We start from the raw sequence: 22290 nt of genomic DNA, 5'->3' as shown, positions 1-22290 counted from the left end.
TTAAAACAATTTAATTACAGCCTTATTCCAACCCCCCCTCCCAGTATGGATTCTGGGAGAATAAGTGGAATTCATTACAATTTGTTCTTGGATATAATCCTGCTACTGTAACCTTTGCCCCCTTCTAATCCAAAATGGCACCCATGGCTTTTCTCCAAACAAAGGACTCAGGGGGCACCATCTATTGGAAACATCTCCTGTGCAACTAAGGTCTATTTATTAAAACATTTCTATCCCACCCTATATCACTGGGATCTCAGGACAGAGTACAGATAAAATCAGAACAATGTGAACATAAATAATATACACAGTTTAAAAAGTATTAAATCACTAAACAAATTAAAACCAGTAGAAAAATTTAAAGGCAATAAAAACAATTAAAACTATGTGCAACTATGGAGAATTTAGCCCTCAACGGCTTTGATAAAAAGCCATGTTTTAACTTGGCACTGAAATAAAGCCAGCATTGGCACTAGTTTGGCCTCCAAGGGGAGGTCATTCCACAACTGGGGTGCCACAACAGAGAAAGCCCTCTCCCATGTCCCACCATAATGTATGTCTTGTGTTGGTGGGATGCAGAGAAGGGCTCCTCCAACAGATCTCAAATCTCTGGCAGGCATATATAGGGAGAGGTGCTCCCTCAAGTACCAAGGTCCCAAGCTATTTAGGGCTTTAAATGTCATTGCCAACACCTTGAATTCTGACTGGAAGCATATAGGCAGCCAATGAAATCCTTTTAAGACCGGTGTTACATGGTCTTTATAGGATGTTCCTGTGAGCAGTCTAGCTGCTGCAGTTTGCACTTCTGAGTTGTCTTCAAAGGCAGTCCCATGTAGAGTGCATTGCAGTAGTCTAATCGAGAAGTTAACAGCGCATGGACTACTGTGGTTAAGTTGTCCCTGTCCAGGAAAGGCCACAAGCAATGCCAAAAACAATGGGATAGGCAAAAATTATGTTTTATTCATTGAAAGAAAAAGTCTTCATAGCACAGGAGACTGGCATCTAAAGATAAAACAACATTTGTTGCATTATACCAAGTAAGTTTATCTCTAAGAGATGTCAATGTTTGTACATAGTTTGAGGCTCTCTTTCTTTAGATTATGATGGTTTTATACTTTTGTATTGTGATAAACAGTTGTGTCACTGAAGTGGTATATATCATTGAGTACAAGGAATATTTAAAGTCTATAAAGGTTGTAAACTGTTTTTTTAGATCCTAGAATTAGTCAATTTCTTCCAATTAACACTACCTTTACCGCCCAATAATTCAGGCTTGCTAGCACAAATCTTTTGAAAGCCAAGCCTGGCAAAAGTTTAGTGGATATTTCTGAATAATCAGAGGCGCTCCCTTAGATCCCTGTTTCACCTCAGGTAAAATCTCCATAAGTGAAATATCAGGCTCAGCATTACATTGTAAGAGCTTAGTGGAGTTCACAGTACACAACAAGCAGACAAGACATACGGTCAAATCCAAGGTAGCATGGCCAAAGGATTTTCTGCTCATGTGAATAACTGTAGGATAATCATGATCTCACATTGATAATGTCAAGGGAGTAGATAAAGGACCAGTTCAAGATGGCAGTACAATTCTCAAGGTGGGAACCATATCACTTCAATTCTCATGTGGACAGTGATGGCTCCAGGGAATGGAGGACCCTTGGGCAAGACACTCGCAATGCCCCTCTCCCTCAGTGAGTCTATCTTCTCAGTGGCATTTTCATTAGCTGCTCTTGCTCGTCCTCCTCTTTCTCAACATGGCTGCCACATATTCCACTGAAAGGGAGAGGATCTTTTAAGTGAACCCCTGCCAGGGTCAGGGCCCTAGACAGGTGCCCAATCATGCCTACCCTTGATACCGGCCCTGCATGTGGATAGGCATTTGTTTGAAAATCCATCTTTTGAAAACCTCCCCCTTGTGAAAAATTCACCATTCTAGGTAAAAGGTTTGATTTAGCTTTCCCAAACTGACATATATTATAGGGCTATCCATCTCGAATGACTAAATAATGTTTAATTGATAGATTATCTGCCTTTTAACTAATTGGTTAATCAACTTCCTGAGGGAGTAGCTATAGTAGTCTTTGCTAAAACAACAAAGAAACTTGCAGCACCTGACAGACTAAAGCATTTATTGTAGCATAAGCTTTCATTGTGCCATAATGTTAGCTGAACAAAGAGTCTTGTGGCACCTTAAAGACTGAAACAAATATTTTGTCATATGCTATAAGAATAATTATTTTAGAATAAATTTGTTAAAGTAAATCTGCCAGAATAAAATTGTTAATCTTAAATGTGTCACAAGACACTGTCTGTTTTGGCCTAAATCAGCAGCCAGCATGGCCAACGGCCAAGAATGATGGAAGATGTAGGCAATACATTTATAGGGACCCAGGTCAAGGAAGCCTGGTATATTTATGTATATTGGTTTCATGCCATTTTAATGGTCATGGTTTCCCTCAAAGAATCCTGAAAACTGCAGTACGGTGAGTGCTGCATTTCCTACGAGAAATCCCTAGTCCTTCCCCTCACAGAACTATAATGCTCTGGGAAGAAGGGATGACTGTGAACTCTAAAGGAACAGACAGAACTCTAAAGGAACTGTCCAAGATGGTGAAGCCATTATAGGGGTATGGTGCAGCATCTTGGATAGCTCCTTTAGAGTTCTGCTGGTTCTGACTAAAACCCTGAATGGAATCATAGCCCCACCAAAATTGGAACTACCAGCTTCTACTAAATATGTATTTATTTATTGCATTTCTGGGCAGTTCACAAAAATTACATAGTAAAATAAAATTAAGCAACATATAGCTACTATTCAGCACTCCAATGGGCCTAATACAAGAGCTATTTAGTGTAACAATGACATATGTTTTTTAAAAAAAGACCTAGAAAAATACAATGCAGGAAAAGCATTTTAAGAATCTTAAAAAGCAGGTGGGAAAAGCATCTGGACTGCTTCAGATGTCTTTGGTTGGGTTGTTGTACCATGAAAAGAGCCGCAAGGTTAAGCCATTTGGATACCCGTATTATTTACTGAAACAATTTGGTGAAGCGACCATGATAAATAGCATAACAGAATTCCCAGATCTCATTCAACTGGCCGTTCCCAAGGGACTATAGAGTGAAACTACTGGAATGGGGGTACTGTCAAACAATGGGCTGAGGTCAACCAATGAAGCCACAGCAGGGATCTTTCGGTGGATGAGTGATTGCCACTATAACCGTATGAATGGGAAGCAAAGAGAAAGACAACCCTGACCTTTCAGTGAGACCTGGAAGCAGCTACAAAAAAAAAATCATGGTCATTGGAGCAAGAGAAACAACAACAACAAAAAATCAAATCACAGACGCCATTGAAATTTCCAGCCCATCAAAAAGAAAAAAAGAAACAAATGCTTAAAATGTCGCTCCTCTACCAAATGGAAGTGGTTCAAAGGACTGACCCCAGTAAAAACAAGGATGCACTCTGGGATGGTGTCAAAGGTAAGCATGGTTGGACACCTCCCGAGGGCCCGCACTGACAGGAGCCCCTGGGACTTGTCCTTCCTCTTCCGCTTACTCATTTGACTCTTGCTCTGGCCCAGGCAACGGTGGTGAAGAGGAGGCCACTGATGCCACTGCCTGCTTATTCACTGTCTCCCCGCCTGTCCAGCAAGCAAGAGGTAGCGGTGGAAGCTGGTGCCTTTGATTGTATGTGGGGCGGGGGGGGGCTGTGAATCTATTCTGGGTTCCAGTCAAAACCAGCCGGAATTTAGTTTTACCCTACCCTGTGCCTGCTTACCCTACCCTGTGCCTGTTTGCATTCTCTTCCCCTCCTTATTGTTTTACTATGATTTTATTAGATTGTAAGCCTATGCGGCAGGGCCTTGCTATTTACTGTTTTACTCTGTACAGCACCATGTACATTGATGGTGCTATATAAATAAATAAATAAATAAATAAATAATAATAATAATAATAATAATAATAATAATAATGGAGCTATCCAAACTCCTGAACCCTATCCCCAAAATAGGTTCAGCACTTTGGATATTTATTTTATTTGTTTATTTAAAGCATTTCTATAGCGCCGCCTCACCATTTCTGGCATTGAGGCGCTTTGCAGTAACATATAAAACAATTCCATTAAAACCCTCAACCCACATTAAGACAATTCCATTAAAACCCTCACCCTCAACCCATTAAAAGCCCTCAACCCAATTTAAATGTTTATCCTGCACCTCAGCTTAAAGGCTCCCGGAGCGGCTGTATAACCCTTACTGGATCCAAACATAGGCAGGATCTACACTACCGCTATATAATGGCTTATAACAGTATTGACAACTGTTGGGGCCAAGGACACATTCCATGTACCATTTTCGAAGTGCTTTCAAAGTGTTATATAACCTGCTTGGTGTAGATCTGGCCTTAGTCATACTTAGAGTAGACCCATTGAAATCAATGGAAATTAAGTTAGCTGTGACTTAAGTTCCATTGTCTATTCTTAAGTTTGACCAAGTCTGAATTCCGCCCATACACATTTATTGCAGCATAAACTTTCAGGAACTGCTCTAAGGAAATGGACTCTCGAATTCTCATTTGAGAGAACTGGAGGTGAAATGATATATTATGTTCATCATGCTTTTTGTGGGTGCTGATCCAGTGCTGTGGGTGCTGATCCAATCCAGTGTGCCTCTCCAGTTTCCTGCTGACCCTACTCCACCCCCCACCCATAACAGTTATAAAGGGGCAAGTAGTAGCCGAGGTTGGGGTGGGTGGCGAAATAAGTCCCTGAGAGGGTGATGCTGGATCAGGACCTCATAGCTGCTTTTCCTTCAGAATAAAAGTGACAGCATTACACACACTTTTTAAAAACATGATTAAGGTAACATGCAGTTTTGGCCCTAGGAATTTTCTGTTCAAAATTCTTAACTCCTCTCAGAACTACATTTCCCAGGTCTCCTTGAGGCAATGGAATGACTATTAAACCAGCCTAAATCTGTGGTACAGGGATGCCCTTCTTTGTGATTATATCCTAAGTATAACTATGTAGAAATTAGACATAACTCCAAGGACCATATTTAATGCTCTCAGTTTCCAATCTTTAAAAATAAGGTTCATGGACAAGTGAAGTGGTGTATAGGATCAAACAGTTTTAGATTTAAGTTTAATGACTTTCTAATGACCAAGATGTAAGTGAAAGGCAGATGGTGACACCTGAGGAGGAAGCTGTTATCACTGCTTTCTTCAGTTTTTGGTCCAATTTTTGTTACACTCCATCTCCAGTCACTTAAGAATACTGGAAAAAATTCAACATTACCTAAACTGCTGCTTTGACTGGAGATCTTCTTTTAAACCAGATGGCAACAGCTCACAATCTTATCAGAAGAGCATATTCTGATTACTCCACAGTTGTCACACCTAGTGAAATTTTTCAGAAACTTTAAAAAAGTTCCTGATCTTCTTTTGGGTTTTAGAAGTTCATACCCTTTGTGTTTGCCCTTACCAAAGCTTGAATTCTCCCAAACATTTTTTTTTACATTGTCATTTTACAAATGTTTAAATGCTTTCTGGGATGGAACACTAGAATCTGGGCTTTTCTTCATATCCATTTTAAGAAAAAACACAGTATTTTAGAATTCTGGTTTTAAGCTATGATTTAATTGGATATTTTCTGAGCTTCTTCCTCTATGTGATGTCTGGGGTTTAGTATTACTTGAGCTCATATCTTTTTCTTCCTTTAAGTTAGTGGTACTTCATAGCAAGGCTGTCGCTTAAATATTTGTCTGCAAAGCCTACGCTTGAAAAAGTGTTTTGGCACAATTTTCAATATCCATTTACCAGATGGATCTACTTGCTCAAAACAACAGAAAAAGTTAGTAAACTTTGTGGAATGCTCTTAAAATACATTGCATTGTTTACTAGATTCCTTCTTAGCAGTATGTCTTTTGGTATTTCATAATGAAGTGTTCTTTTTTTAAAAAAAAAATTATAATATTTCCTAACAATAACAGAGAAAGTGTGTGTGTGTGTGTGTGTGAGAGAGAGAGAGAGAGAGCTGTAAATGCATTTCTACAATATCATGATGGAAAAATGTGCTAAAGTATTTCCATAAATCAAATGTAGCACTTTGGCATTAGCTCTGAGGCAGTAAATTTAGAAAATTAGGACCAGATGAGTTTAAAATAGAAACTTACATAACTTTTTGCTGAGATACTTTTAAAAAATCTTGTGAGTGTGTTTGTGCATTTAGGAGAATTTGTGTGTGCTTATAATTAATCAAATTTTACTTTAAAAAATATATATTTGGGCCACAGCCTGGATGCAATTTGATATTTAAGGAGATTATTCCAGGATTTCATAGATGCACTGACTAGCAAGAATATGTAAATACAGACATGCTTCAATAATTCACATTAAATACCTTGAGGTGTCAGGAAAGAGCCCAAAGCGTGCAAGCCTGCAACATTAAATTATTTTCTAAACAAATAAGGAGTACCTTAGCCATTCTTTCCATTATGAAGAAACAACATTTCTGTTCTAACGTTGACTGTTATTCTGTTGTTTTCAATGGTGGGAGTTTGATCTCAACTACTGAGCCATGGCCCATCCTGACATTTGAATGGCTGCTTTTGAACTCTACTCTGCAGATTGATGTTGCTCTCTCCTGCCAGCTTCCTGGAAACAGGAGGTCAAAGTGAGCATCTGATTGGCTCTGGGGGTGGGGGGAAGCCTCCATTTCCTCTCCAACACGCCCAATGGCTACCAAGCTGATTAAAGGAGGTTTGGTAGGGTGACCATTTGCCCAGATTTTTTATGACAAATCTGGGAGGGGGAGGGGGAAGGGAAGGGGAGGGGGAATCTGGATTTCTCCAAAGAGCAGCTCTAATGGGAATTAACAAAAATGCTTATAACTCCGTCATTTTTTAAGATAAAGACATGAAACTTGGCACGATGGTAGCTCTTAGGAAGGGCTTTAGTCATACCAAATTTGAAACAGATCTGTTCATCCACTGATTTTTTTAGGAATTTTTTAAAAATTGAGGTTTTAAAATTATTATTTTTAAAATCGTCATTTTAAAAGATAAAGAGATGAAAGTTGGCACCATGATACCTTTTAGGTAGAGCTTTAGCCATACCAAATTTGAAACAGATCTGTTCATCCATTGATTTTTAGGATTTTTAAAAAATTTGAGGATTTAAATTTCTTTTTTTTAAAAAAATGTTATTTTTAAAGATAAAGAGATGAAACTTGGCACCATGATTGCTCTTAACAAGGACTTTAGCTATGCCAAGTTTGAAACGGATCTGTCCATCCATTGAGTTTTAGGATTTTTTAAAAAAAGTTTGAGGTTTTAAAATTATTTTTTAAAAGTAATTTTAACATGGCGACCATGTTGTCCTCCTTTTCAGTTTCCAAAATATGGTCACCCTAAGGTTTGAGGATTTTCAGTCTGTTGTCTGATATTGAGGAAATCATTGTCTCAGTAAGGCAGGGGTGGGGAACCTCAGACCTGAGGTCAAACCTGGCTCTCTGGGGCCCTTTCCCCCTAGCTCCACTCCCTTTCTGCAACCACTGACCATTTGGTGGTCTCCTGGCTTGTGTGCAGCCTCCTTCCCATTCTTACAGGTTGAAATGCTTGCCTAAGGTTTAGTTACTACTTACTAGCAATATGAGCTTTAAGCTACAATGCACTGGCATTTCGGCCCTTCCCACCCCTGGAATGAAGCCTTCCACAGCTTCTCCAAAATGGAATTACCTCTGCAGTAAGGTGACACACTGGGGTCCACCACACGTAGTTTTTTCTCCTGCTTTGCCTCCGTGTTTTTTTACCTCCGATGCTCTTTCACTTGTTTGCTCTTCCATTCCACCCCGGCCCTTCCCTTTCTCCCTCCAGTTCATTGGTTGCACCTTCCCTTTGCCCCCCCTGCTTTTAACAAGACAGGTCCTGTCAGATGAGTACTTCAACCAGACCGCCTTTCTGCCTGGCAAAAATGGAACAACCCTTTAGTCTGGCTTTTTGAGGGCATTGAGGGAGTACAATCCTGTCTCTCTAGAGATTCAGGCATTGTACGATTTTAAAAAATGCTTTTGAGCCTGGGATGCAAGGTTTGGTATATTGAGGCTTGGAGCCAGCTGCTGGGAGAGATCGCTTTTCCCTGCCAGGACCTGATGCAATCCTTTCAAGCTAACAGCAAGGGTCCTGTCACAGCACATGCCCCCAACAAAGGAAAATAATTCAGACTTTAGGGCTTCTAGGAAAAGACAGAAAAGGCTGGTGAATAGGTGGGGTGTCTGCAGGACAGGCATGGCATCATGTGAGTATTGTGCTGCAAATTTGCACACCAGGTATGGCGAGAGTGTACTAAATCGCTGACGTGATGGAGCTCACTGTTGACATCTGGACCTTGATTTCCATTCAGTTCTTTTGGTTTCTCATGGTTCCATGCCCAAGTGGACATTGGTGACTTTCTAAGGGTTGGGAGAAATAGGCACTTGGACCCAGATCTCTCTGTAAGACAGAATATGGTTGTGAGTTTAGGGGTTGGACAAGAGAGGGCTCAAAGGCCTGTTAAAGTTGGTCGAACTGGCTGGCTATGTCTGGTTGGGCGTATCCTTTCGTTAGGTAAGTTACACGCAATATGTTCCCATGCCAACTAGATAATTACCTAATTGCTTTATTTGTTTTATTTATTTACTTATTTAATTTAAATGCCACCCAACCTTCAGGATAGTTTACAATCATAACCCCCCCCACCAATCCACACTAAAATAACAAAGAAAACAATAAATACAATGAAAATACCAAAATATTAAAACATTAACATAAAAAAGATTAAAGAGCAGCAGTTAAATTCATAATCAGAGCAACAGATTAAAAATTAAATGCCTACTGGAATAAGAAGGTCTTAACAAGACGTCTAAAAATATACAGTGAAGCTGCCAGGCAAACCTCCCTGGGAAGGGCATTCCACACATAGGGACCTGAACAGAAAAGGCTCTTTCCCTGGTAGCCACCCATTACACCATTGTGGTCAGCAGCACCCAAAAAAGAGCCCCAATTGATACAGGATAATTTGGGGACTGTTCTGAATAGTAAAACCAGTCAGGGAAGGAGGCAGCCTTCCCCCTCCTCTCTCGGTGAAGAATGAGGTCATCCAGATCTCAGTATGTGAGGAAAGATGAAGCTTTGATGATGAGGCAGAGCTGATTTGGGGATCTGTAGGCATCTTGTGATGCTGGTTGGCTCCCTAGTGATCTAATGTGGGAGTAGTGGACTTTGGCTATCTCAGTGCTTAAAGCTGTACATTTGTAAATAAGCAAAATATTTGCAGATGCCAATAAAACTCCAATGACTTCATTTCAAAAGGCCCCAAACCCAAGTAAGCGTTGCACTCCTGGAACTCTTCACCTTCTGGAGAAGTAGGTCTGCATAAGAATACCTTATAGCCTGAAAGTCTTTGCATGCTCAGGGGCATCTCTCTCTCTCTCTCTCTTTTTAATTATGTGCTAATTGTACATCTTCCAGAGCGCAAAAACAGCACTGAAAACAAGTTCTGTGTCTGACATTTGGCAGGCACTGACAGATAATTCTGTCCATGGCTATTAGCCATGATCGCTAAATAGAGTTTCCACATTCATAAACAGAACACCTCTGAGCATCAGATTTGGGGGCAAAATGGTGATGACTATAAACCTCACACTCTGCCCATGTGTTTCCAGAGCCATCTGGCCCGCAGATGATGGGCATGGGCTGTTTTTCACCTTTTACTGAATTGGTTATAGCTCTTCTATGTGGCTAAGGGCACATGGCTGGCTGGGGAATGATGGGAGTTGTAGGACTTCTTTCTGACTAAACACGCATAGGATTGCACCCTAATTTTACTGGCACTGGTATTTGTTTTATACTTTCATGTTAATTGTTGCATTTTATTTTAATCTGAATTTTATTCTGTATTTTGTACATTGCTTAGAGAATTGTATTTCATGAGGAGACTAACAAATATAACAAACAAGTATTCTGATTCTAATTTATTCTTGTGTGGGGGTGTTCACAATTTTTGCTTTAAAAGAGAAAAAAAACCTGTGGGTGTTTTCAGAAAATGGGGGGGAAAGGGCGGGTGGGGGGACATTGAATAAAGCCTGAATACACTATTGAGTCTTTTCCTGCGTCGTTCACCAGGAGAACTCTGTCATAGTAATGCCATTGTTCAAACTTTTTGAAAGTCAGACTCTCCAATTATTTGGGTGGGGCATGTAGGAAATCAGGAAGCTATGGTGGGGGGGGGTGCAGACTGCGGAAGGAGTAAGGAGAATAATATACTTTTGGCTGCCTCAAAGATACCTGCAACTGAGGAGTCAATAAAGTAATGCCACACGTTCACAAGACTGAAAGCATTGTGCTCTCATGGGTAGGATTGTTCCGTTTTTATTGTGGGCAAAAGTATTACTCTTTCTTTGCTTTTGGCCCAAGTGGGAGGGTTGGGATTCTCCCTTATATTGCCGGAGTGTGTCCATGTTTTAAAGTGGCCACTGCCAAAGAGGGGCGGGGTGGGGCAGCTTGAAAAGAAACAAGCATTCAGCACAGAAGAAGATTGCTACTCGGCTTTGTTTCAGAAATGAAAGAATCTTTTAAAGGGTCATTAGAAGCAATAAACCGGAGTGCACCACATCCTTGCATTCCGTTCCTCTTGCTCTCTTCCCCACATAGCTGAGATTCTTCCTTTCGCTCCCAAGAACTCTGGCTTGCGACTGAGTGGGCCAAGCTGAGACTAGAACCGCAGCCATGGCTGGTCTCACAATTTGGGGCATGTATATATTCTTGGTTCTGAGAGAGGGTGGGGGAGAAACTCTAAGGGGCTGTATTCCAGGGCTGAAAGTGAAGGGGGTGGAGCCAAACATACAACCCCACCCCCCACATGCCACCATACTGCCAGTACCTAAGCCTTAGGAAAGGCATTTCAACCTTTTAGAATGGAGGAAATACTGCACCAAAGATGGGAAAGCACCAAACAATTGGTAGTTGGGAAAAGGGGTGGGGCTAGGGAAAGAGGCGTGGCCATCTGGGAACCGCTGGAGGGCTGGTTGTGGCTCCCAGGCCTGAGGTTCACCACTCTTGCTCTATCAATTCAAATATGCAATGAGCCAGAAGGAAGGGTTGCAGGATTGATCTTACTACTTTAACCAGGAGTCATATGGAGGAAGTACAGGAACTCATCCTGTTCCTGAGTTTCTCAATCTTCCCAGAGCTGAGCTCCTACTCCTTCAGTTTTACTTTTAGAAGAGTCAGTGGCTACTAGTCTTGATGGCTATATGCTGCCTCCAGTATCTGAAGCAGTAAGCCTCAGTTGCTGGGGAACATGGGTGCTAGGGTGCTGCTGTACCGGTGTCCTACTTGTGGGTTCCTGGTCAACAGCAAGTTGGCCACTGTGTGAAAGGAGGGCTGAACTAGATGGACCCTTGGACTGATTCAGCATGGCTCCTTATGTCCTTACGAGTCAGCCTATGGGGTTTGTTTGCATAGGGCAAAGCAGACTGGGGTTGCAGCACTGTGGAGAGCTCCAAATGAGCAACTGGCTCCAGCAAAGGCTAGGGCTGGACTACAGTCTTCTCTGCTGGAGGGCCAGATCTCCCTTTCTAGGCTCCACCCCTTCTTTGAGGAGTGGAAGACTTTTAAAGAGGCAGGCCTCAGGTTTGGAGCCTACAACTCCATCTCCTCTCAGACCATGTCCTCCATCTTGTTGCCTGTGGTGTCAGGAAGGCTGTGTAAGGTAGGTGTGCTGTGTCAGGAAGGATGTGTAAGGTCCTTAGCATGGAGGGGGGACATTTCTTTGGGTGGAGGGTTCATGCTCCTAAGCTTTAGATTCCTGAGGCCCAAATTCAGGGATCCAAGGCTGTCAGGCCTCCAAAGATTGTGGGTCTGTCTGTATGCTTAATCAAAATAGCCCAAAAAAGCAGGTGTGGCCATACAGTCCTGGCATCCACACACAGACACACACACGGCACTTCACCTCAAAGTATAAAGCCTTTTGTTCATAGTTTTATTGAACACTTAAGTCAGAGAGAGTCAATTTTCCAAAAGGGACCTGTAACTTAATATCAGGCTGTAAAACCATTAACATCTACAAGGTCATTAAGAAAACTTTAGTAGTTGTATTAACCACAAACATGCTCTTTATGGAGTTTGTTTTACGCTGTCATTAATGTGTAAGGATCATAGTTTCACATTCTCCAATGTCTCTTTCAAACTGTTTCCAGTTTCTGATATTTTTAGAGTCTCGGGAAACGCAGTCACATTGTGGATCCCGTAAAAGTGATTGTATTTAACTGGAGTCTTTTACCCCAGAGGAAAGTAATATATATATATATCAAAGACAACCCTGAGACTAGTGTGATATTTTAAATATGGTTGGGATTGACATTTTGACCTCTAAATATGGTGGGCTTCCAAGCTGAACTTATTATATTTATTATTCCAGTGACGTATACATTTTTCGCTAAATGTATAGTCAAAGATCTGTTGTAACCATTTTCAGTGGTTCAGCTAGTGGCGCTGGGCCACTGTCCTCACTCTCCTCTTTTCTCCTAATTGCTGTCTTTTCTCCTAATTTGTATGTGTAGAGGCAAATTTAAAAATAATTATAAAAATGCAATGTCCAGAGGGGAAGTCTTAGTCTGCTGCAGAAAAAACAGTGAGTCTTGTGTCACCTTAAAGTCTAACACATTTATTCTGGCATAAGCTTTTGTGGACACTGTTCACCTCGTTAGATGCGTCTAATGAAGTCAACAATGTCCATGGAAGCTTATGCCAGAGTAGTACATCTCATCATGGTGAAGAAGACTAGGACAAGGTATGTGTGGCGGGGAAAGAACGGCCAGAGAATTCTCTAGTAAAACTGCCCCCGGCCTCCAGCCTCCAATCTTTGGAAGTGGGAGTTTGTCCACTATTTCACCCTGCCCATCCCAGCCATGATTGCTTTGCCCAGGTGTAAGTCCCATTGAACTCAATGGGGCTTACTTCTGAGTTGGCATGTATAGGATTGGCCAGTGGGACCATTTTCTTGTAACTCTTAAAGAACCATAGAAGATGAGATGGAACCCTGTAGCTCCTCACAATCCCTCAGCCATGGGATAGACAGGAGTCCCTCAACACCACATTCTTCAATTGGGCTCCAAGGAATGAGTGGAACACTGCAGAACAGGACTCCGGTGTATCATGAGAGGTGTTGTTTTTACAGTGGAGGCTGGTGGCTCCAAGTGGGGCTGTGAATCTGCTCTGGGTTTCAGGCAGAGCCAATCAGAACTCCAAAGGACCTGTCCAAGACTGCACTTTCGATAGCTCCTTTAGAGTTCTGAGAACCTGGAGTGTAATCACCGCCCCACTGACATCGGAGCCACCAGCCTCCATTGTTTTTGTAAACTGCTGGTGGGGTGGGGGGGGGTTCATTAGGGTGGAAGGCGGTGTCCAAATGTCTTTGATAAATAAATTAGAAAATAAACATTCAGGTTCCCTCTCCAGAGTCATCAAAAGCCCAACCATATCTGCAATGAGATGGAATCTTGGTGGAGCAACCTGGTAACAGAATACAGATTACTGTTCATTTCTAGACCGCTGGAAGCAATCCAAGTCCATCTGTGACTTAGAAACACTGGTGCAGGTCCAAGTTGGTCAGAATAAAAGAAACAAATGTGGAGCTCTCACCAGCGGAATGCTTTGAGACTCAGACTGGAGTTTTTTTTTAGTCTAACTCATCTTGTCTGGCTGGAGTTCCTCCCAGTCAAGATAGTGAATGTCTGGCCAGGAATCATCTAGCGCTAATAAAGAGGCCCATTTCTAAAGCACGGCAATAACACTGCACATTTGATTCATCCTTGCTTTGGCCCCAAGTGAACCTAGATGGCTTTTCCGCTTTGATCATCATTTAAAAAATGCCAACCTTTAGGTAAGGATGTACAGCTTTTGTTAAATCTGTTCCATTTGTGTCTTGCAGATTGTCAGGCGTCTTTTACTCTGTCATCCACTCGTGGATGGAATGCATTTTTTCTTTTTCTTTTAAGTGGAATTTCATTCTATTTGTATTAATTTGCATTAGCACTAGGTTGCAGTAGCGCTAATGCACACCTGTGGAAATCCACATTAATTAATGCACATTAGCACTAATGTGAATTAGAGCCAATTTCCACCAAAGTGAAAAAGCCAGTCCACTGCTCTGTCCACAAGGTCAGATTCATAGAAATCCAAAGTCATTTGAATCCATCCAGGCTTTCTCCAACATTCCTACCACCAGGCATCTGGGTCATTTTAAGTCACCTTGTCCTCCAGTACCTAATCAACATAAAAATAAGGAGTTTTTCCCATGCAAAATGAACCTTTGATGTTTTGATTTTGAAGATAATGGTCTGAGTGTTAGGAGGCCATCTTGGGAGGGGAGAGAATTAATTAAGGGTGCAAGGCATGGCCGGGAGGATAAGGAGACCCTAAAACTAAACCAGTACAGAAAAAGGCACAAAAAAGGCACACCTATCACTCGAATGAGCATGTACGTGATTAAATTAAATTCTGCCCAATTTTATTTAAAGTTGGTCTTATTTTTACAAAATAAAAGCCCCCTTTATTCAGACTACCCAAGCCATACCATGTAACGGGCATCACTCTCAGGAAATTTAAATTCTCCAGATTACAAAAGACCATGCTTACTTCTCTGCTGTGCAGCCCCTGCTTTTGTGATGTCACATTGTATGCATATGTTTTGCCTTTAGTTTTAATCTACAACCATAGTCAAAAACTTTCCATGCAGATAATATGTATAATATCATGTTGGCATCTAATATGTATTTAGTCTTTTGGGTTTTCAAGACTTCAGAGGGAACAGCACCTGAGGGGCCACCGGATAGCTCTGATTCCTGGATCCGAAGTCAGAGACAGCACTCCAAACCCAGAGTTTGGAATCGGAGCTCCACCTCTTTCCCTCATAGCAAACGCAGAAAGAAACGCACTGGCTGCCTCTCCTGAGTTCGGAGGCTCACGATCATCACAATAGGATCACACATTTAGGCACATAGGAAGCTACCTTATACCAGATCAAATTATTTTTCCAAGAAGCTTGGTATTGTGATGCCAGGGATTGAAATGGGACTTTCTCCATGCAAAGTGTTTGCTCTACCACTGAGGTACAGCCGCTCCCCTTGTACCACAATTAGATATGCAAGGTGGGTGGTTAAATCCTCAAAATGTAGGTTTGCAGAGGTCCACTTCATCTGTTGCAAAATTCCTACAAAGAATTAATATACTGCATGTGTAGAAAATGAAACGCAGCCACACTACACATTATTCCATGTACACATGACGGGAAGCTGTTGTGTATACAGCCAAAAACACCATGAGTGCAGTCATAAGATTTATTATTATTATTATTATTATTATTATTATTATTATTATATAAACCACTCCACATTGAGAAATATGGGAACAGTGTACAATGAATTAAAATACAAAATACTTATAATAAAAGTAGAAATGCCAATAAAACTATGGCTGGAATTTAGTCATTAGTCAAGTAGCGTTTGCCTGAAAAGACTTCAGCAAATGCCGAAAACAAAGTAGTGTAAGTGCATGCCTGATCTCAGCTGGAAGGGCATTCCAGAGGATAGGAGCCACCACACTAAACGTCCTGCTCCTGGTGGTTTCTAAGTGGATCTCTGACCCATGTCGGACCACCAGGATTGCCTCTGCAGAAGACCTCAGTGGTCAGATGGAATGACAAGGGAGAAGGCATGACCTCAAGTATCCTGGTCCAATGTTGTTCAGAACTAAATGACCTTAACGATTAAGGGTCTTCTAAATGTTATTATGGGAATGAAAGGAAGATTGAGATGATGGCACTTTCCAAGTGCTTAAAACATTTCAAACAGCAGCCATTCCTAATCTGCACGCTGAGGTACACATTGTGCTGTCGCCAAAGGGCTGCCCTCCTACTCTGAGAAATTAATCCATTCAATCAATGGACGGGAGTTTGGGACTCTGGTGAGGGCAGAGCATCCCATCTACAGAGGAGGCTGCCCACTTCTTCTGTCTCTGCATGATTTCCTGGTCTGATGATTTACCTGCCACCTTCTGATCAGCCTCCAGTGGAATGGGCAGTTCTGCTACATCTGTGCACTGTGTATACAGTCAGTAATTCCTGGTACAGAGACATAGAGAAGTTACTCACCTTCTATCAGAAGCTGTAAGCCTAGCATCAGGGGGACTCCTGTACACAACTTTTTGTGTGATGAGCCACCAGGGCTACAAGTTGCACTACCTCCCTAGCAATAAAGGATTCCCAGGCGCTACAGTGACACCACCCACCCAGGCTGGCTACTGGTTCTCCCTAACAGGAAGGAATGTAAAGATTTACTGTTCAGGTTAGGATTTTATCTGTGCAACTGTTCCAATGCTTGGCGTATTCTCCAGATAGACCCTAGGGCTAGGTTTTGGCACCCTCAGAGGAGGCTGCCCTTTGTTCTCTGTGTGAGTCACTGTTTCTTGTTTGCCTCTTCCAATCAGGATGCAGAGTCAAAACTGTGGATCATGCAGAAAATACAGAGCGGGCTCCTTTGAGGAGTGTGAGATTACCAATGTTCTCTGACAGGGATGCCCTCCATATGTTTTGGACTTCAACTCCTAGTATGGTCCTGTTCAGACAATGTGCTAAGCCATGGTTAGGCCACTAACCCTTTTGTAACAAATGGTTGATGAGGGTATTTAAACCATGGTTGTGTAGCCACCATGGTTAGGAATGATTTACATGACATACGGATCATGGATCACACAGCTCAAAATGCTTAACCATTATGGCTCAATATGTAATCTGAACAGGGATTGCTAGGAATGCTGAGAGTTGTAGTGCAAAACATCTGGAGGGCACCAAGTAACTAAATTATCTCCCACTTTTGTTCAGAGTGCCTCAACAGTTAGAAGCTTAGGAAACATTGTCATTACAACAGGGATGGACAATATTGGAAGGGCTGCATTGCCGCCCCCCCCCCCGCCCCGCCCCAGAACCTTCTGGGGACCACAGTCTGCCATCACTTGAAAGCGGTTGTGCTGTTGCCAGAAGCGTCCATGCATGCCATGTGGGAGCCTCTTTCCAAGCAAAAAGTGGTTCCCACAACCCCCGCCCACCAAGGACTTTTATCATGGGCTTTTATCATGCCACAAACCTGACAAAAAGCAGCACTCTTCTCTGGAGGGAGCTGTTCCATTTGCATTTCGCATTAGCCCACCTGCGATTCTGTAACTGTTTTGACTGTTTAGCAATTACAAGAGCAGTAGTTTTACGTTCAGTGTGAAAGATGTGAACCGCCCAGAGAGCTCCGGCTATTGGGCGGTATAGAAATGTAAAAAAAAAGATGATCGGGCGGGGATTTCTCTCGGAGAGGCGAACGGAACCTTTAAAAGGGGGGTAGCGTTCGTCTGATGCTCAGGCGGCCACTTTCAGGGTGCAATCTTAGGCATGTTTAGACGTGTAAAAGTCCTACCATTCCCGGCGTGCTGGGAATGGTAGGACTTTTACCTGTCCAAACATACTTAAGATTGCACCCTGAATGTGGCCATCTGAACTATGCTAGCCGGGGCGTGCTGGGAATTGTAGGACTTTTACCTGTCCAAACTTGCATAGGATTGCGCTCTAAAAATCAGAAACAAAGATCCTAACAAGAACCGACAAGCAATCGCTTTGTTCCACACGTCCACTTCGCGCAAAGCCCGAGAGGTGAAAGGCTAAGTAACAAATCCGGTTCCAGGTCACCCGACGGCAGGACTGTTTGTCGGGCCTCGCTCCGATTTCGAGGAGCCGATCTCGAGAAAGGCTTTTTTCTCGGGCGCTTTCTTTCCCCTCTGCGCGGTAGCAAAGCGAGCGGCGTTCGGTGTTCATTCCTAAGGGGAGGAGCGTTGCCTGCCGCCGTCACCGCCCCCTCCCCTCGCCGCAGTACGTCTGGGCTCCCTTAGCCAATCGCTAGGGGCTATGCAAATGAGCTCCGCGCTGTGCCCGCAGCAAGTAACAACCATGAGCTCAGAGTAGCGCCGCGGTGGCTGCGAGGAGTTGCGCTTGGCGAGGTTGGCGGCGGCGCTGCTGCTGCTGCTCGGTGCAACTCGGGGTGTGGGGAGGCTGTTTTATTTTTCGGTCGAGGCGCTGATCCGATGGAGTATAAAAGCCGCGAGGTGTCAGTGCCTTCGGACTGATTTTGCAAAGAGGAGGATCTCCTACCCAGCCTGCCAGGATGAAGTACAAGGTAAAGGAAATAGTTTGGTTTGAAACGGAGGGGAGAGAGAAGTTTTCTGCCTTCTTCCTTGTCTCCTCCCCACTCTGTGGCAGGAAATGCGCGCGGGTTTACACCTTTAAGCTGCAGTCTTCGCAGTCCCGTTGAACTCAGGGCTGCGATTGAGTAGACATGGCTGGGATCGCGCTGTTAAGCTTGCATGGGGGGGGGGGTTTACTGGGGTAACTTCGAGAAAGATGTAGGAAGAAGCGAGGGGAGCGCGCGAGCGCGCGGAAGGACGTTTTTGCAGGAGTCCGCGTTCGCTTTCAAGCCAAAGTGAAGTGTCAGAGGACTGTCGCAGGCGTGCGGGGTCTCCCCCTTGGCACAGAACGGGAAGACGCTTCAGGGCCCGCGGGGGTGGGGCGGGGGAGCCAGACGAGTCGAGCGAAGGGCGAAGTTTAGTTCTTGCTTGACAGCTGCAGTCTTCTTGCTAGATGGTTTTTACTCCACGCTTTACAACGGCTGTGGGAGGGTGGGAAGTGGGTGTCGCTGATTGCTACTGTTTGGAGACTGGGGACTCTCCCCAAAGCTGACCCGGAGAGATGCTACCGACAAGCGCGATGTCTGGATCCGCTTGCAACTTTCGAGGCCGTTCAAGGTGCTCCCCCTCCAGCCACTTGTAGAGTCACCCCATCGGCTTCTGTTCGATTACTCCGGAGGAAGGTTGCCTTTTAAGACAGGCACTAAAGGCAACCTGAGCCCAAGCACATGGCTGTAGGTGGTGGTAGTCACTTCCCTGGGAACTCTAGTGGACTTAGTAGACATGGATACAACCGGCATTGTCAAAGTTTGTGACTTCTAGGTAAACAAATGACACACATTTTGTTCCACACTTAATAAAACTCTTATTTCTCTCCCCCAAGCTTTTTGATTAAGAAGCAGGATATAATTATAGTAAATTAATTTAAAAAATAGTAGTAGCTGTTGTGGGTTAATCTGTTGTTTTTATGTTTCTGATGGTTTTAAAATTTTGTATACTTTTTAATATTTACTGTTTTTAACTTTTGTAAACCTCCCAGAGAGCTTCAGCTATGGGGCGGTATATAAATTTAATAAATAAATAAATAAATCTGTTGATAAATGAATAAATATGAATGTATGGCTTTAAAAAGGAGGTATTCAGAAATTCATAAAATGGCACCATCCAGATGTGTTTGACTACAACTCCCATTATCCCCAACCAGCATAACTACTGCTGGCTGGGGATCATGGGTGTTGTAGTCTGACACACCTGGATGGTGCCAGGTTGGGAAGGCTGGCTTACACTAAATTCTGAAAGGGAATGTCACTAATGGAAGGAGACCAAAATGTGGCTTTTAGTATAACCTTGAAGTACTTGCACTCATGGCAAGACAGACTTTCCTTCCTTCCTTCAGAAAGTTTACGTAATGTGATTGGGACCATGTCTGTTGGATAGAAAATTGTTGGGATGTCAAGAGGATGTTGAGCTGTTGACTTGAATGGAGCTAAGATTTCCCCCCATTTTACCTGTAAATCTCTGCAGATGATCTGAAATGATTTCCTCCCCTGACCCTTTCGCATTGCTTTAATAAGATATAGAATATTTTGGCTCTTTTAAGTAGGGCAGTTTTAAAGACCCAGTGTGTTGTAGTGAATAGAGAGGACTGCCTAGGGAGGCCAGGGTTTAAAGTCCTCCTACTTGACCATTAAGCACACTGAATGACTTGTGGAATATTTGCCAGCTCCTGTCTATCTAGTTGCTTCCAGCATTATTGTGAAAAGAAGGGATCATCTTCATGTATTCTATCCTGAACTCATTGGAGGAAGGGTGGGCTACAAATGTGATATAGATTACATATAAAATCATACAGCTGTACTTTTAGTGAGGAGCTCACACTGTCACTTAATGTGTGATAATGTGTAGCCAAAAGCCTGCATATTTCAGTCACAGAAATCTCTTCTCTTGAATATGGTTATTTTCCGTCTTCTCAGATTGCATTCTTTCTAACTTTTATTCTAATCATGTAAAAACTTGTGTACAATGCAATCCTATACAGGTCTACTCAGAAGTAAATTTCATTGCGTTCAGTGGGGCTTCCTGTCTAGACTTACCTGGGAGTAGGTCCAATGGAGCTCGTTAGGATTTACTTCTGAGTTGACATGAAGAGGATTGTGCTGTTAAACTGTAATCCTGTGTACAAATAGAAGGGAGTAAATATAAGTAAGTTGGACTTACTTATGAGTAAACATGTTTAGAATTGCACTGTTAATATTGGACACAGTACTTTTAAACAGGTTTCAGCAAAAAAGATGAATCTATATTTGGTAACAAAACCCACCATTCTCTTCCTCCCTCCTCCTCTGTCTCCTTGCAGTCAGTCATAACTATACGCTGATTAAAAATATGTGTGGAGGGTACAGGCATACCCCTGGGGCATTCGATTAGCAAATTCATCTATTACAATCATGTTTTGTTGGACTCAAAAATGGGGAGGAAAGGAAAATTTATTCTCCTGCCAAGGGAAAGGAAACCTGTCAAGGTCAATATGAAACCAAAAGTGTTTTGAAAAACTCTTTTCCTTACAAGCTGAAGTTTGTAACACTTCATAATACTGCGAGTTGATTTTCGCCGCAAATGATCTTTTATTATATGTTTGTACAATATGTCATTCAGTGCCTGCTCCAACCTATGATTATAGCATCTGGTAATGCAGCAACAAATAGAGTAAGAAATTATAATAATGATAATTCATGCCTAGAGGTACACACATTCTTAACTGTAATAATATACATGCACCGTGTCAGAATGTTCAGAAGCCCGCAAGCTGTAGTGGAATTTAGATCCAGAAATCGGTAATAATGACCCCAAGTTAAGATTACATGCAAGCTGTAATAAAAGCTCTTGAAAGACTACTAAAAATATCCATGTGCTTGGGTTAATGTTCACACCAGCTCTTTCTCTGCAATCTTTCTGAGAGTGCTAACTCCAGGTTAGGGGGATGGTCTCGGCCAATATTCCCACAGAGGGCCCTCACACTTTTGCTCTGGAACCAGCTTCAAGGCCAGCACCAGAGCCTGGCATCCTTGGGCAGCTACCAGGGTCCACTGATAGCTGCCCATTGTTCCTCTGCCTCTGTTTTGGCACTCCAAGCAGCATCAAGTGGCTGGATCTTGACGCCATTTTAACTTCCCATCAAGCCTCTGACCTAGCATGGGAAATTTTAAAGGGTAGCTAGTTCCAGTTGCTTAGCCCTGCTTGGAGTTCTGCTGCTACTACAACCATGTAAGTCCACAAAGGTCCACTGACAGATGAAGGCATTCACTAGATGTGCCCAAGGCCCCCTCAAACCTGGAGCTGGCTCGGGACAGATCCCAAATGGAGAGGTGAGCACTTCTCCCTCCTGCTCTTATCACCATGAACTTGGAGAGGACAGATGTGTTTTCAGCAGTGGGGACTTTGCTGAGATGTGGCAGGTTCTAGATCAGCTTTCCACAACCTGGTGCCCTCCAGATGTTTTGGACCTCACCTCCCATCAGCCCCAGCCAGCATGACCAATGGTCAGGAAAGCTGGGGGTTTCAGTTGACTCTGGCCTTCATAAATGTTGGCTGCCAACAGATATTAGAAGAAAAGTGTTGGCTGTTTTTTGTGTTTGCCAACAAACGTGCCCTTCCTTCAAGTCCTCTGGCAGGCAAAGACGTGTGCTGCTCTTTGAAGATGCTCACAAACTCAGCCAAGAGGGTGGGTTGATCTCAGGTTCCTCCTTGAACTTTGGAGGCTTTCTGAGGGCCTGTGAATTGCACCACAAGGTTAGAGGCTTAGTCACGTGTCTATACTTGGTGCTGTGCTTTGGAGGCATTTGTAATATCTCCAAAGCAGACTGCAAGCTCAGAGAGCTACACTCTCACACCAAAGTGCCAGGCTCAGAGGAGAGGGCAGCCAGTCTTCCAAATTGCGTGAGGTACTGGTTTCCGTCTATTCGGCACTGCTTAGTCCTCATCTTGAGCATTGTGTCCAGTTCTGGGCACCACATTTCAAGAAGGATATAGA

General features: G+C 43.0%; 2 protein-coding genes across 2 annotated transcripts in view; one reads left to right on the top strand and one right to left on the bottom strand.

The window, feature by feature from the left end:
* Positions 1-22290, bottom strand: part of SMIM13 (small integral membrane protein 13) — a 312816-nt gene that overhangs the window by 191145 nt on the left and 99381 nt on the right. The window lies entirely within an intron of this gene.
* Positions 18065-22290, top strand: part of NEDD9 (neural precursor cell expressed, developmentally down-regulated 9) — a 70278-nt gene continuing 66052 nt past the window's right edge. Inside the window, exon 1 of the mRNA XM_063130387.1 lies at positions 18065-18253. Within this exon, the coding sequence (XP_062986457.1) occupies positions 18242-18253 (12 nt within the window). The 5' untranslated portion in view covers positions 18065-18241. The remainder of the gene's footprint in view (positions 18254-22290) is intronic.

This window comes from Elgaria multicarinata, chromosome 7, assembly GCF_023053635.1.
Source record: "Elgaria multicarinata webbii isolate HBS135686 ecotype San Diego chromosome 7, rElgMul1.1.pri, whole genome shotgun sequence".
Lineage (NCBI taxonomy): Eukaryota > Metazoa > Chordata > Lepidosauria > Squamata > Anguidae > Elgaria > Elgaria multicarinata.
This window is presented reverse-complemented; position numbering and strand designations above follow the sequence as displayed.